The sequence below is a fragment of the Pygocentrus nattereri genome, chromosome 11 (assembly GCF_015220715.1).
Source record: "Pygocentrus nattereri isolate fPygNat1 chromosome 11, fPygNat1.pri, whole genome shotgun sequence".
In the NCBI taxonomy this organism is placed as follows: domain Eukaryota; kingdom Metazoa; phylum Chordata; class Actinopteri; order Characiformes; family Serrasalmidae; genus Pygocentrus; species Pygocentrus nattereri.
In genome coordinates this window covers 20,661,670-20,679,008 of record NC_051221.1, presented here as the reverse complement: position 1 = coordinate 20,679,008, position 17,339 = coordinate 20,661,670, and the positions used below count along the sequence as shown (strand labels likewise).

Sequence of the window (17,339 nt, the reverse complement as noted above, 5' to 3'; positions counted from 1 at the left end):
TTCAACCCTCCCACATACCATCTTTACGAGTCATTTAGCCTCAAATTTCAGACAGTATGACATTGCCTGGATACACAGAACAGCCACTGCGACATCAGCCCTGCTTCTTCAGGAACGACAGCCTTTATTCAAGCAAATCTCAGCCACACACATTATGATAAAACAAAAGTGTCATGGATTAAAACAGGGATTCACAGGCACTTAAAGGCTAAAGTCATTGTCTCTATTACATTACGACTTCTTAGAACAGTTGTGTATCTAGCTGGCTAGCTCGCCAACACGACTCACTATTCAAATGGAAGAATGTCTTCCGTACTTAGCCAACGCTTTGTAATTCACACACAGTCAAATAGGTTCAAAGCTTTCCTCACTGTGTGTGCTGTTGAAAGACATCCATATCATTTTCATCATGTTCTGGAAATGAAAATGTTTGATGTGCTATCTTAAAATTTTAGGGTTTAATACATATCATTCACTCCCCAGTTCATACAGTCTATCCGTAGAAAAAACGGCCTGTTTTAAATTATTTGTTTTTGTGATGTCACAAAAATCAACACAAATCTGTATATTCACCTATTCAATCTGCAGCACTTTAGCTCCAGCCAGTCCAACGCTCGTTTTGCAGTCAGCGACATGTCAAATAAAGGAAATCAGTCTAAGCAATTTTTCTCTTGGGGAAAAATGAAAGGCATTTCTGATGGACTGTATTTCACAGAATGCAGTAAAATTTGAACATTTAGGACAATTTATTTTATTTTGTTAAAAAAGGATGATAGCATCAATTTTCAGCAGATAATTTTTCCATAGGCTAAAATGGCTTAGACCCAGATTTCCTTATTTGGGCATAATGACAACAAATTGTGGGCACAACCTCAGGTGTCTATAAAAAGTGTTTCATCTTGTGCTGCTTTTTGATTGATATACAATACAGACCAATCAGAACAGAGACCTTTTACATATGTCAGTCTTAAAGGCACAGTAACAAAAACAGTCTGTTTCATTTTAAGCGATTAAAATAGCCTGGAAACGACCAAGAAAAGAGCACACACAAATGCCATTGCCTTTCTGCCATAAGCGGACTGCAGCAAATTTAAATACAGGAATATAGAAAATTTTTCCTTTAATTCCAGAAAAAAGGCCTCTGCCTTTAAGGTACTTCCAAGGGGTGGCAGAGCGATAATGGCAAAGAGCCCCTTCAAGTTACCTGATAGGGGCAATTAGTGAGAAATGACAGAAGCCAAACAAGAACCGAGCCAGACAGATCTACAACAGCCAGAGTATAAACATTTATTACTTCGAGTTACCCTCTCAAAGAGATTTGCGTAAAGCTCTGTCTGAACTGAGCACTCTGTGGGCACAATCTGATCTAAGACTATAATAAAAAATGAAATCAGATTACCTTCCCCATGACTCTCTAACACTAAGCATGCTACTGATATGACCACTGACTATGTAAGATTAGAGTAGTTGTATAGATTACAATCTGAGTTTTCTGATACCTCTGCCTGTGAAGTGGCGCATGACTGTGCTCACAGGCTGGAAAAGCTATCCTGCCCACTGAGACTTTGGATGAACTGAGGCCCCGACAAGTGTTCCTTTCAGGAGACAGTCAGTCATTTTTACACCCACTGCAACACTAGACTAAATGTTGGGTCAGATGTGTGGACCAGCTCCCAGTATGTGCTGCTGTGGAAGTGGAAGGGGCAAGGTTTCCCTCTACTGTTTAATAGGGTTTTACAAGAAGACTTTCTGAAAGAGGGTACTGTCAATAGTAATAGACTTCTTGATAAACCCACTCTAAATATAATCACTGAATATAACATAAGGCATTTGACAAAGCTAAGCCTCTCTGAATTGTTACAATGTCATTGTGAATCACACCAAGTCTGGTTACAGGCTATCCAGTGGGGTGGTTTTGAGACCCTACTGCAGCACTAAGGCAGCGTCCAAAACCACCTTATATACTGCAGTCTTTGTACTATGGGTATATACTATTGTACTTTGGGTATATACTACCCAAACTATGTAGTGTTGTATTTGGTCTAGTTATAAGAACCCTGCTTAAATCTCACATGTCAAAATAAAAGTCTTCAGCGGCCTTATATATTTCACTCTATAAAACGGAATAGAATATGAATCGGAGGAATAGAAGAAGGCGAAAATGTAAGTCCCTCATCATTCCTCAGTTTTGCATGAGGCAGTTATGCACAGAATGATGTTTATGGGAATAAAATGAAAATGCCAGCTCTAGACATCCACTGTATTTTCCATCTTACAGATCGAGTAATTACCAAGGCTTTGGAGGTTTTTAATATTCAGTCCAGTTTCAAAAGGTTCAAAATCTTATTGGGTCTTAAATTAACAGCTGAAGCTACTAGTTTCTAACTATTCATCGTAGTCTACGTCTAAATAATCCGCAAATGGATCAGGGCAGAGACCCACTGTTCTGTACTTTTTAGTGTTTTCCCTGCTCCCAACACACCAAACGTGAGTGTGTGAAAGCAGGAAAAGCGCTAAAATGTGCAGGGCAATGCTCCAGGACCAGGGTTGAGAAGCCCCTCTTTAGGGAAATGAAGGGGCTTTTATTTTGGAGTCTGTCACCCAGTCAACCCATCCTGCAGTCATCGGGGACGCTTCGGAGGACCTTGAGCACGTTTGTTGTTGCGAGCTGAACGATACAGCAGCAGCACATGTAGCTCTCGGAGAGACAGGAGTTACGAGCATGGCAAAGCGTTTAATGTAAGTGCTGTTATCTAATGTGAGCCCTACTCGGAACATGTTTTAGTATCATGCAAGGGCGCGTTGCTGACTGTCTCAGTGAGCTAGCTAGCCTAGTTAGCGTTGAGTTGCTAACGTTAACGTTACCCATTTAACTGGGCTGTTAGCCAAACCATAAACACTTCCACCGTGTTTAACTTCATATCAGCGATCTTCTCTGCAGTAACGCATCTGGTTTTAATGGAAACTCTTGCTCGATGCCTTATTTTAGTGAGTAATAATAAGCTAGCCTTGCCTTTTTTTACAATAGCACCTCTAAAACCAGGACTCAGTTTGGTTAATGTGTAAATCTGGCGAAAACAGCCTCATGCCTTAGAGATGATTGTATAGCGTTTCAGTTACCGATGGAGAAACTGACCTTGATTAAAATGCTCTGGGTGATGTGTCAGCGAGCAGCCTTCGGTACAAAGTGGTGTTTTGGTAAACTGTCTAGTTATAAAGAACCCTGCTGGTCTGCTGTATCATGGGAGCAGAAACTGGAACAAACCATGGACATTGTGTGATGAAAGTACGTCATAAATATTAAAATAAAGATTTCAAACAACGTCCATAACATGTATCGAGTTGAAAGCGCTTTAAGTGATAAATGAATATTCCTGTAGCCTCTGTGTAACATCTACTTTGTCAGTGTGCTTTGGCTATAATGTGGAGTTTCGTAGGAGAAAATAATGGACGTGTAATTGTGTTGACTATCTGTTTTTCTGATGATAGAACTGGTGTTAAAGATTCAGTATCTAATAATTATGGGGAAATATTATTTGCATAAGGAGAGATGGTCTGTGTCTAAGCCAAAATGTACTCTTTTCCCCCATGAGTTTAAAGAATGTGCCAGTACTTTGATAAGTATAAGCTAAAAGGATTTAACTGGCCTGTGACTTATTTGGGAAACACTTCCTACTGTATGAATAGACACTGATAAACCAAGCATACTATTAAACAACAGGATGACTTAATCTCCAGAGGCTCTTTGTGGAACCTGTGTGGTGAACTACACAGCCGACTGGGATGGAATAAATGACTGGTGGAACTTACAGATGACTGTTCAGGTCCACTTGTACATTTGCAGTAGAGGTGAACAATATAGCAAAAAATAACGTTATAGTGCTTCAAGACATTTTACAGATACACAATATTCATCGCAATTTTTTCTGAGTTGTGATAAGTGGTGGGAACCAGAAGTCCAGCATGTCACAATCCAGTGACCATAATCATGCCATATCTGAAAAAGTCGTTTTTTTTTTTTTTTTGCTTCTACCATGATCCATGACATGCTATTTGTCTCATTGGTGCAGCTATCCTATTTACCAGCTGGGGAACCCTCAGCTGAGGATATTCCGGCCCACCTTCAATATGACGCTCGTGAGACCGGGCAAGGAACAGCCAGCCGACACTGTGCAGTTTCGCATCTCTATGGAGTAAGTATTCTGTGTCTTTCTGACTTTATGTATGTCATATCTAAAGAAATGCACAGCTGACAAACTTGGTGAGTGCCAGGTTTCTATGAATTTCTGTTGTGCAGTGTGCTGTCTGACCACTAGGTGGAAGTCAAATCTCAGCAATGAGATCTAGTAGGCGTGTGTGGTAGTAAGTATATGGTCATTCCAAAACAAGCATTAGGATGTTTGAGATTGTGGGTTTAACACGTAAAGAAAATACATGATATAAAGCTGTGCCAAACCTAGCATTGTTTTATAAAGGAATATGTGATATGTGGGAATATGTTATAGAATCGTAAAAAAGTGATGGTTTTGTCTTAATCTTGTTGGTCCAGTCAGGGATCAGCCACATCCTGCTTGTTGCTGTTCCTTGCCTGCTCTGCACATTTTTTTTAGTTTGTGAAATGCATGCCTTTCTGGCTGGAGATTAAAAGGATTACAGTATTTGTTGTGGATTATGAGCTGAAATCCTAAAGGCCAATGTTTTCAGGTAACTCTTCATAGGAGAGCAAAAGAAGCTGTGAATCTGAGAGCTAAACATGAAAAATGTCTTATAGTAAAGCTAGAGGCATACCTGGAAAAGATATCAGGGCCTGTGTTCACAAAGCTTCTCGGAGTAGGAGTGCTAATCTCGGATCTGTTTCTGTCAGCAAAGTCTGACAGTAAATTAGAGAGGAATCTGATCCCATTCTGAGAAGCTTTGTAAATGCAGGCCCTGGCCTACGATGTTGCTTAACGTTTAGCCTTGTTTACATCTTACCAACCCGACCACCTGCCAAGACAACAACGCATGCTCTGCTGGTGACGTTTCTTCACCGTCAGTAGCGTCCAAACATTTGTTATTTCGTTGCGGCGGTGTAATATAAAACAGGCAGTCAAACTGTAAATGAGGGGGTCTAATAGTGGAGCTCACATGCGAAGAGGACAAAGTCTGCTTTGTTTTCAGTTAAACCTGAGGGTGTACATCTTACGTCGTGACGCTTGAGCACTGCATCTTACTTATTATTCTGTCGGAAAGAGTTCCAAACCGCACAAGTTGGTAATCCGGCTATGTGTTAGCACTTGCGTAAGCAGAGAGGGGAAGTTTTTACCTTCAAGGAGTTCAGGGTTTTGTTTTCTCTGTCTATTGTGATCTTGAGCGTATCAGTCCACACTAGACATCCTTGCCACCTGTAGCACAGTGCTTTTGCCATCTGGCCAGGGACTGAGCATAATGCAAAGGTTCTTAACTGGGTCTTTGAGTCCTCAAAATGAGGCTGAATGCAGTCTGTGTTCATGCATTAAAAGTGGAAGAAGTGAGATAAACATTCTCAAAGCGCCATAACCCCACTCCCTCTTATCTGTTTGACCACAGACTTCCTCACCATATTATCACAGTGACTTTATCTGACTTTTAGGCTGTAGCCTGCTGCACCCCTTGTAGGGCTGATGTCAATCTTTTGTCTTGTAAATGTAACCACTGTGTAGCAGTTGTTGTTTTCTTTTTAGTTTGTCCCAATGCATTGGGCTACTACAGTCTCTTTTATCTGAATCCTTCATCTGAATCTGGAGTGTTCTCATCCATCATTCATCTCCCTGTTTTCTTCTGTGATGAATCACCTACTTAAAAGACTTAAAAGAAGCAGGATATGTGTGCGTGTGAGCCTGTGTGGGTGAGGTGGGGGGCGGGGGTTGGGGGGGGAGGATGAGCTGTGTTTAAAGATGAGCGTCTGTGTTGTTTTGAATACCTTTTATGTGTGAAGGGTGGGGTCCTTCTGAAACTCATAACGGGGAGAGAAGTTTGAACAACAGGGAGCAGGCTAGTGTGCTTGGAGAGGGCAGCACATGAAAAGATAAGCCGCACGGACCTCGAGGGAGCTGTTTAGATCTGTGTTTAATAGCCTAGTAGCTCATTGCATGGGGCTGTCACTGTGTACTGGTGATTTGCTGTGAAAAACACCAATAACAACCTTATTAAAGAGGACTGATTATTAATCTGTCTTGACTAGTCCACATGCGGTACCGTTTCGTGCTTAAAGTCCTTATAAAACTGTAACAGCGTAATTTCGTAAACTGTCATGAACAATAGAATTTAACAACTTTAAATGTCGTAAAAAGACAAACAAAGCTTTGGTTTTTGGCTGAAAGAGAAAAAAGTTTGAAAATTTTGACTGTTAAAAAAAGAAAGAAACCGGTCTTTAACAACGTATCACAACAATGTACAAATAATTTAAATGGTCTGTTTCTACTTGGAAGCCAGAAACAGAGATTTAAATGCTGTTTTTTAATTTATTGCACTGGACAGCACAAACGTATTCAAACAGTGTGAGCCAGAGCAGAAGCAGTGAACAGCCATGTAGAACTATTTCACAGTTTCTTTGAGGGACATTAGACAAGTGATTTATAAGCTCTGTTCAGGCCGAGTATCGGGGTGCTGATGCTGTCTGTAGCCCACATTCTTTAAACTCATGGGGGAACAGAGTACATTTTGACTTACACACAGACCATCTCTCCTTATGCAAATAATATTTCCCAATAATTATTAGATACTGAATCTTTAACACCAGTTCTATCATGAGAAAAACAAATCTCACACTGCAGTGCTGCATTATATAATTAAAAATAATGGAATTCATTATTGAGGTCGCTGAATTTCTTGGCGAGCCCTCATCCTGTAATTACTTTGTTTTATTCTGTGTAAATGGTTTTATATATTGTCAGCTTTTTTTGTTTTTTTGGCCCAGTGTGTCCTTCATATTAGCCTTTCTACATTAGCCTTTAATCTGCTGTAGTAATTTTGAGCCATTTCTATTGGTGCCTTCATGATGAAATGTTAAATTTTGTAAAGGACAACTGACAATACCCCAAAAAAGTGTTGAGATTTGTTGCAACAGTAAAATCATTTGTGTATTTTTCTACCATGAAAGACAAGCACTGGTGTCAGATCAAAACTTGGTATCAGTTAAGCTGTAGGAATCAGTGTTGGAAGTAAACAGCGTGGATCAATGTTGTCACTGTTCTCATGCTCAGTGGACTTTTAGAAACCAAATGGCATCAAAGACCTTGTGTAAAATCGCACATATCACATTGAACTAGCTGTGCTTCATCTCTCCTGCTGCTGTGTATTCTCTGTGCCCTGTGAAGCAGAACTACAGTGCAAATGACATTGTGCCCTCATGAGAGCTACCACTTGGGCAGTTAATGATTGCTGTTTATGCCCATAGTTTACCAGATGCTTTCTTAGAAATGTATTAGCTCAAAGAATGAAGATTGTAAACACCGTTAAGGACACAGACATGCAGGGGGAAGGATGGCCAGACAGAGGTTCAGGCCCTGAGATTGGGTCATAGTAGGGATCATCAGGAGCAGTTATTTAAAGAGCGTTCCTGCTCTCTAATCAGGTGCAGTTTTTCCGCTCAAATGACTCGGAAAGCACTTTGTTCTGATTACCATTCCACTCACTGCCTGTTGAGCATTTAGCTTTCTAGGAATCCTCTCTCTCTCTCTCTCTCTCTCTCTCTCTCTCTCTCTCTCTCTCTCTCTCTCTCTCTCTCTCTCTCTCTCTCTCTCTCTCTCTCTCTCTCTCTCTCTCTCTCTCTCTCTCTCTCTCTCTCTCTCTCTCTCTCTCTCTCTCTCCCTCAGTAACTTACACACTGTTCTCTCCTGTGTCATATAAAGTAGAAGTTCAAGCTGTTTGCTCCACTCCTCACAGCCTAGCCTATTACACTTTATTCTTAGTGCCAGAAATGTGGAACGATATAAGAATCTAGATAGAAGAACCTTTTTGGGTTCCAAAAAAAAAACTAGACAGCGGCCATGATTTTGTAGGTACCTGTTCATCCAATGTTTCCTCTGAATTTAAGGGCATTATTTGGGTGTTTGTCCTTCTATTGCTGTAGTAACAGTCTTTACTCTTCTGAAGGTTTGATTGCATTCAGTTATAAGAGAATTAGTGAGGTCAGGTACTGATGTTGGATGATTAGTTCTGGATCGCAAACGCAACTCCAAATCTTCTCAAAAGTGGTGCATCATTACCCCAGAGAATGCAGCTCCACCGCTGGGGGGGCTGTATACCCCTCTAGCTGATGCCTGATATTGGGCATGGTGACCTTAGGCTCATGTGCAGCTGCTCCCGAGTGTCCACTTCTGTTGAAAATGCTTTTTCATGGAGATCGTACAAGCTGTATGTAAACCTAAATGCCTGCGTCAATAATGTGTGCATCTTAAAATAACTGAATTTGCTAATTATGAGGGGTGTCTCGATACTTTTGGCCAAAGTGTACATTTTTCTTCAGTTTGATCTGTACATTTTGTACAAGTTTAACGTGGCAGCTTCAGCTTTCGAAATGCAAAGTCAGCCTGAATGTTAGAAATGCTTGGCTTAGATGAATGAGCTACAAAGAACTTTGCCCACAAGAGTACATGTCTGTTTAGAAAGCAGGGAATGAAGAAAAAAAAATCTTGGCCTACAACCATACCAGACTTTCTAGTTTTCAGTTTTGTACTTCATGCACTATTTTTTTTCAATAACTGAGCATTGAGGATTTTTATATTTGAGATTCTGTAACTTGCTTTAATTGATCACTCTGTGTATTCTTAAAGGAGATCTTAGGATCTTTTAAGATATTGTTTCTGAATGTTCTATAAATGTCCTTTTCCCTGTGAAACAAAACATTCCAAACACTATCTACTGAACCATCATGTTTGACATCTCCTCTAAACATTATGGTGTGTCTTGACAATAGCAAGACGCAGAATGTCCTGTTTTCTTGGAACTGTCTACTGACCGTGTCCTTTGTTCTGTTCCATTGCCTCACCACCACTCTGTGCCCTTCTCCTCTCTGATTTTTTTCAAGGATGACCAAATTTGATGTAAGGAACTACCTGGAGAAGATCTACAGTGTTCCTGTAGCAGCAGTGCGCACAAGGATTCAGTATTGTGAGTAGATTTCACACCTACACAGTGCATCGGCAGTTGACAATTTCTTGTGTTTCAGTCAAACTCGAGTTTTACCCGTGTCATCACTAACTGCAGTGCTTTACAGCTCAGATATACACGTTAATGCTATTCGGATGAGATTAGTTTTTAGTGGGGAGGTAGGGTAATGTAATTATTACTGGTGTTTCTCTGTGATTAAAGCCTTGTCGTGAACCACCATGTCAGCAGCTTTTGTTGACTGTGATGCCCTGTGGTAGTAAAGATTCTGTCATCTTTTACTTTCTGAAAAACAAACCATACAAGTAACCACAGGTGAGTTGCGGGTACATTTTGGTGAATATCCCATCATGACCTGTGCAGAGTAGTTTTCACAAGTAGTTTTTCACAAAAAAATATCAAGGAACTTAAACACTTCTATTCTTTACGTCCCCAATCAAACTGAGATGTATTGTCCTTTTTCAGTTAAAATGCCCTGATGTTGACTTTGGGCCATAAAGTCCCAAGCTAATGACAATGCTAATGATACATGCTTTCACTTAACAAGAGGGAATGCATGTGGCATTGCTTAGCACCTCTTTACTTGCTAGCTAGATGGATAGCAGTGTTTCCCACAGATTTGAAATATACCTTGATACTGAAGTAGGGGCGCAGTGGGTGACACCAACACCTCTACAGCATAAATGAGCAACAACATTCATAATAATAGCTTTATTTCAAATGAATTCACTCATTACTATGCAAGGGCGTCTGTTGCTACAAAAATTAATAACACAAGGCCACCACACACTGGACGTGCCATGCAGCACTGCTGCAGAATGCATTTAGTGAATGCGCTGATCAACATCAAGTTCAGGTTCATTTTACACTATACTTGTGTTTATTGAAACAAAATTTTCAACATGTATTGTTTATCTTGCTTGGAATTAGTTTACTATCTTTTCACAAACTCACTGTTTTCCGGTTGAAAGATATGAGGTGAAAGACTTGAGTAGTATTATTAGCTAAAATAACTTACCATTATAATTTTTCTGTTTTTCTAAAAGAGTGACCGCCTTTCTGTGTAACTTGCAAGCCATATGTGATCCACTATGGCTTTCTGTGGTCTCCATATGGCTTTAATTTAATGTAGCAATGGCAAAATTCTGAGTAGTGCACCGTGACATGCTGAGATAACGAGCGGTGCTTGGAATCGCAGAGTGGCGAGAGCATCAATACAGAATGTCAGTGCCCGTGTTCGCACCTTCAGTAAAAACAATGTTTTTGCATTTTTGGGAGATGAAGATGCACACTACACTTGAATAACGCCCACTGACATGACCAAAAGCAAGTATTTCAGTAAGGTTTAAGCTAGCTTAATGACTGCAAAGCTCTGTGAATTTGCGCTCATCAGGGTACCTGAGCTACCAGTCTTTCCTCCTTCTTGGGCAGCTTTGTTAAAATATTTCTCAGTACTCATCTGTTAAGTAAATGTTAAATACATCATTAGCGTAAAAAAAAAAAAAAACAACTAGGCATTATTTCTAACTAAGAAAAAGCAAATTCAGTTTTGCTTGATACATGTAATAGGTCTCTCTCGCTTTCTCCTTTGCGCTGCTATGCTTCCCCCCTACTTCCCCCCTATCCTGACCTGAGCTGCAATCATGTGGGGTCAAGTTCAAATCGAAATGTACTTGGACAGGTATCCATATGCCAAAGTATAACGTATGTGTGGGAAACACTGGATAGAGTAAACAAAATTACAATAATCAAGTGAAATGTTTGGACATATTCTCTATTGCGTGTGGAAGTGTTTTTTTTTTTTTGTTTTTTTTTTTTGGTGTGATGTATAAATCAAGTAGCCAATCCCATATCTGTAATTTATAACCAGCAATTTCCTGTCCTTTGCAAACATAAACATTAGACATCTTATGTAAAATTACTTCATCCTGTCTTCCTGTGTAAAACCTAAACCTGTCCAAATAATATCTTAGACAGTGATTCCAAAAATTTGTAGATGTGAATTGGGTCTGTGCGTGGTGACAGAAAATTGAATTACCATGGTAACAGCTGCCAGCGAAAGTAAAAACTCATTTCAGAATCAAAATCACTTTCATTCACCAAGCATGTTACACAGGAAGCTGTTAGCATGTCGGGCTGTGCTGTTGATGATCCCGACTTTTCTACCAGAGGGAAATGGCTGGAAGAGGTGATGTCCAGGATGAGATGGAGAGGATAAGAGGGGTCAGCTGTAATTTGGCCAGCGTGCTTCATCACCCTGCAGTTGTAGATGTCCTGAAGCATTAGTAGACTACACCCAGTGATCCTAGAAAACTCTGTATTGGTGGAGATATTTTGCCTGCACAAAAAAGGTCCCCTCTACAGCACCCAGACTATTCTCTGTACTAGCACCCAGAGTCTCTCGCTGTCTTCAAACACAGACTGAAGACACATCTCTTTATACAGCACGTAAATGTGGACTGAATTACACATTTATTGTAATGTATTGTCCTGCACTTATGTATTGTATTTTATTGTATTGCACTGTTCAGTGTTCAACTCTGTTCCTTTTTCTCTGGGTACCTACAGTGACTTTTGTTTCTAGCAGTATCTGAGCTCAGGACTGGCTTCCTCTCTGACCTGTTGGTAACTAGCAAAGATACTTTCTCTAGACAGACAAAGCACTTCTTGTAAGTCGCTCTGGATAAGAGCGTCTGCTAAATGCTGTAAATGTAAATCTATGGTGGAGTGTACATTTTAGACATCCACACACCACAACATCAAGTGTTTTTACACGAGTAAAAATGCCTCGGCTCTCGTTCGTCAGGCTAAGTAGGTTGATTTAAATGGCGAAATGGCTTCAGACAAGCAAGCAAAGGGCCAGAGTGGCCACAAACTCTCACCGTAAAGTTTGTGTAACATTCACGATTTTGTTTTTTCCTCATTAGATTAATTATGGTTTTGTGGACAAATTAAAGATGACAGTGGACTACAGCCACAGCCTTTACTGAACTGCTCTTCATTATGCTCTTTTATTTAATAGATTAAGGCTCCACTCACATGGTGTTACTGTGTTGTACAGAGACGGCTTTAGGGACTGCTGAAAAATTATAGGACGAATTGTTAAAGCAAAGGAATCCCCCTACCAACCTAGGTTAACTGTTTGTTCTGGTTATTTTTCTTGCAGTTACTTGAATAAGAGGACTGTGTTACCAGATCAGACCTAATATGAAAAGGTAACAGGTCGGTGTCCTGCGGTGAAAGTTTTATATAGTGTTCTATAGTATAAAGGCTGCTATCACGTTTCTGTTAAATATATTCAAACATAAATTTTAAATCTGTGTATTTTTATTATATGATGGTGTAATGCCTTGCATTTGCACATTTTACACATTTTATTTTAAGACAACATTTCAGCTGTTTGATCACAGCTCTTCATTATATGATTGCTGATCAGACTCTGCACTAACTTGGATTTGTGCAATATCAACAGAAAGATGGAGAGACAGTGTTGTTTACTCTGGAAAAAAATGCTAAAGCAGTCTAAGCAGCCTCCTGCGAAATAAAACCACTGTCAGGACCTCCTGCACAAAACCCATGACCCCCTTTTCATTGCATATTGAGGGTTTCAGATGCTGCCAGCGTTTGCCCTTCTGCATTGCTGACAGTATTCAGCGATAAAGGAACAGCCTGCTAATAAAAAAGAAAAATCAGACAAACGAAACCTAAGGAAATAAAGTTGTTCACAAAGAATTTCCATTGACACTGGAACACTACACTACTATAAAGAATTTTCTGCCGTTCTGGTGTTTGCTGATCCTTTTTTTGCCACATGATTGAAAAAATTGCCTGAGCATTCAAGCAGAAGAAAGTCTTCATGTTACAGAGAAACCGATAAGAGGCTTGGAGACGGGGGAGTTGCGGAGGAGAGTGAGAGTAAAAGACAGTAAGGAGTGGCTTGCGTGATTCAATGTTTTTTTCCCACAGCCACTTATCTCTAGATCTGCTGCTCCAGCGTTCTGACCATCAGCTGTCCTAGGATGCCCTGTTATCGAGGCAGCCAAGAAGTTGCACAACCTGTTTCTTTTAGTTTGTGGTTGTATTTGAGACAACTACAATTAAAGAAAAGGGTTTTTCAGCATTTAGTTTTTTATGAACAAGCAAACAGCGCTTATTATAAGCTTTATCATCCCAGAAAATTGCAACAAGGAGCAATTTGCTGAATGCAAGGGGGGGATCACTTTTATGAGTGCCCTGTTGGGCTGTAGCCACTGGAAGCCCCATTTCCCTGGAGCAGCTTTTTGCACTAATGTTGCGGGGAGCCAGCGAGTGGGAGGGCTGCTTTTTTTTTTTTTTTTTTTTTTTTTTTTTTTTTTAGGAGTGCCACATAAAACATAAAAAAAATAGTGGAACACCATTTAGGTTTTTAAGAAAATAATAAACAACAAAGTCTAAGCGATCTTTTGGTGCGTCAGAGCAGGTATCCCTGTCTGCGTCATGGGTTCCACTCCATTGGCAGTGTAAAGGATGTGTGAGTGGGGCGCTGGGGCTCTGACTGCTCCCCAGCACTCAAGGGTTCCATTCTTTCCTCCCTGAGTGTGGTGGGGTATTTTGGAAGAGGTTGCTATGGCTACCTCTCTGTCCTGGGATTTGTAATGTGATAGCAGCCAAACCACAACCCCAAAGCAAGGAGAATTTTTTTGAAGGGTATGGAGCATGTGTGGGTTGGGATTTTGGTGGGGTGGGGGAAGTGTGGAGAACTGGGGGTTCAAATCCATGAACAAAAGCAAGTATTTTCACCTGGTTTAGGGGACTAACCCAGCTGACCCTGAACTGAGGAGTCCCCCCCCCCCCGCCTTGTGCTTTTGCCTCTACTCAACCATCAGCCATTGCCTTAGTGAGGCTGTTGATTTTACCAAGAAGGGCTTCCCCTGAGAATCACTGCAGTGATTACATGTAACAACACACATTCGCTCATGTGACTTATTTTAACACATTCGCTGCATAGCTCAAGCGTGTTCATGGATTTTGAATGAGAAGAGAGTCAACAACGTTTCACTGTTGGTCTTCTCGGTCTTTTTTCTTGTCTGAATAAAAAATGTGGTAGCAGTTGGAGGTTTGGGAAGATGTTTTTCCTCTAAACTGCTTCCTTTGTTTCTTAGCTAAATTGTCCAGGAGGCCTTTAAAGATGACATCATGCCCAGCTGGGAAAAGGTTAACATGCTATCCCACGTCAACAGGAGAAAAGACGAAATGTGCCCTTCCTTCGTCTTTTTCTCAAGGAGTGCTACTACCTGCGTTTGTTGAAAAGCAGTCCGAATTATAGCTTTTAAATATGCCACCATGCAAACGTCTTTTGACTCTAACAACAAACCGTACATCTGAAATTAAATTTGAGCTTGAACTTCAGTGTTTCAGCCCTACTTAGTAAATCATAAGCTAGAAACTGCTGGTTGTTTGCATACTCAGTTACATTTGAGAGTCAGATTTTGCAAACATTGTACTCCTTGCATTGTAGTGTTTCTGAGAAACTGGGCACTTAATAGCAAATGCATATTACTGTTTTTATTTGTTCATCTCGCTCCAAACAATGTGAGTTGGATACATTTTTATCAGTTGTATTAAGGTAAATAAATCTAAATAACAGAAAAAACATAACATGGGTAGAGTAGGGATGTGAACAGCTACTGAAGTAGCTGAACCGAGGTGCCAATATTTGAATATTGAAATTGCTGTTCAGATACTCATTCCACCTCGTTACTGAATGACAGAGAAAATATAGAGACTAACTTTTCAATGAAACACTACTTTTATGTTTAAATAAGACTGGAATATGTTATAGTTTTGCTGTATGAGCATTACACTGTGCCGTTACTAAAGAAGAGTCCCACTGAAAACAGCTTAACCATGTTCTAAAGCAGGGGTGTCAAACTCATTTTCACAGAGGGCCACATCAGCGTAATGGTTGCCCTCAAAGGGCCAGATATAACTAAGACAGTATAAATGTAACTAAATGTAACCAAATGTAATGTAGAATAAATGTAAGTGCTCCTTAATGTTAAATAACTCTGAATTTATTACTTATTCAACTTAGAAATATTTGCATAGATGTAAAAAATATGTTTACTTGTTGCTCTGTTAACATAAATCCTGTTAATTTGTCATTAAGAAACTCAATATCATCAGTCAATAATCAACCTATCCAAGTGAATAAAGAAAAATATCATCAAACACAAGTTATGACATTAACTCTAAACTTTGTCACAGTTGAAAGGGGCAGAATAACAATACAACCAACAGCTGTGAGCTGCTAAGAACATGTGTAACAGATGTGGCATTTTACAAAAAACAAATGGCTGCACATCCTTACAGAGGTCATACATACACTTAATGACAGATGGTTTGATTACAGTAAACATTTGTCTGCAAAAACACAAACCTGTGTAAACACTAAATACACTGCTACACATATAAAGTAGTATATGTAATAAACAGGGTTTATTTATTTACCTGCTCACAGACCTTCAGCATACACTGCTTCAAAAATGCCCCCTCTGAAAAAGACTTTGATCGCGCGAGCGATTTCTTCAGCTACAATAAAGCTAGCTTTCACAGCTGCGTCGTTTTGGGCCGTAGCTCTTGTGAACATATTCTGCTGCGATCGCAGTTTGCCTTTTAATTCTTGTACAATTTGTTGCTTTTCTTGAAGGCTAACTTTGGCATACTTAGCTCCGTGTTTGGTATCAAAGTGCCGACATAAATTGTACCTTGTACCTCCTTGAAGCACAAACATGTATTCGCCTTCCCATCTCTCTTGAAACCATGTCTTGTCTTCCATCAGCATCAATTTTTCTTTTCCTGGATATTTTGGGATCAATACTTGTAGCTATTTCTTTATTCCACTTGTTGAAAAAAATCACATTGAAGAGTACACACTGTAATCTAGTGGCTTAATGCCGTCGCTTCATGGGTAACATAATCAACATGAATTGTGGGAAATGTAGTTTAAGGTCAATGCACGCTTTAGAATTAGTAATCAGATCCAGATCTTTTAAGCTCTTGTGTGCCACATCAAATGACACGGCGGGCCACAGTTGGCCCGTGGGCCTTGAGTTTGACACGTGTTCTAAAGGATGCGTTGTGAAGGGCTTGACTGAGAAGACAGAGAAAGTGATGCTTTATTGCTAACTAGGCTAACTACTCTAGTTTATAGACAGTGAAAATATATTTCTCTGACAAACTCTTAACTTATTGGCATGTTATCCACTGAGGAGAAAATGTTGCGTGTTAGATGACAATTTCAGGTCAGCATCCAGCGTTGTGCCAGTTAACTTTAGCTCATGTCTGAAGAGGCAGCCTCCATTACTCATCTAATGAAAACTACACATTTTCCTTGCTTTTCAGAATAATAATAAAACATGTTTTCAGATGTATTCCACTGCTTGCTGCTAATACTTTTGTGCTACAGTTTTTTAAGCCTCATAACACCAGAGCTGTTTGTTGAAAGAATAAGCTTCCCGCAATGTGTTGATTTCAGCCAAAGTACTTTTTCAATGCTTCAAACTATTCAGTACTTGAACTTTCAGTGTATGCAATAATTTTAATTATTCATTTACATAACTCTGTTGTCGGAAGAAAACCTTGTATCTCCAAAATAATAACTTCGTGGCAAAAGGAAAAAAAAAGTTTTTTTTTTTTTTTTTTTTGTTTTGTTTTTTTAGTTTTAATGTAAGTCAGTGGAACCTGACTTTTTCCAGGTAATTTTGTTTCTTTTGGTCTATTCTTCATGACATTTGTGTACAATCTAAAGGGCAACAGGCATTTTCACATCAATTTTTTTTTTCAATTTTCAAATGTCAAAAACTGAAAAAATGGTGATACAATGGAGATTTTCTACCGACAGCAGCGATAAGGTAAGAAGAGTTGAGGTTGCATTTAACCTGCTAGTTTTGTATTGCTAAAAATATACTAAACAAAAAACTTACCTGTTAATTAAGCTTAAAAATGAGGTTTTTTTATTTGTAAATTATAGATAATTATATGGCAGTCAGACAGTGATGAGTTTGCTAGAGTATCGTTTGATATCAAACACTGCATCAAGATCATAACAAACCTAGCAAAGGTCTTGCTAAAACTGGGGTGTGGTTTATTTAAGCTTGTACCTGTTATCACTTGGGAGCTAACAAGCTAACAGGGTAGCTGATCAGCCGTTTGGCCACTTTAGGCTTTTT

The 17,339-nt window shown here is 39.6% G+C and overlaps 1 protein-coding gene across 2 annotated transcripts in view; it reads left to right on the top strand.

The window, feature by feature from the left end:
• The window catches only part of mrpl23 (mitochondrial ribosomal protein L23), a 41,405-nt gene that overhangs the window by 6,709 nt on the left and 17,357 nt on the right, over nt 1-17,339 (top strand). The window contains exons 1-3 of one of the 2 annotated variants that reach the window (XM_017717529.2): nt 2,600-2,739; nt 4,071-4,193; nt 9,050-9,132. In XM_017717529.2, coding sequence (XP_017573018.1) covers nt 2,723-2,739; nt 4,071-4,193; nt 9,050-9,132 — 223 coding nt within the window. In that variant the 5' untranslated portion in view covers nt 2,600-2,722. Of the gene's footprint in view, nt 1-2,599; nt 2,740-4,070; nt 4,194-9,049; nt 9,133-17,339 lie in introns of those variants that run through there. The other variant, XM_017717528.2, reaches the window with a different exon arrangement.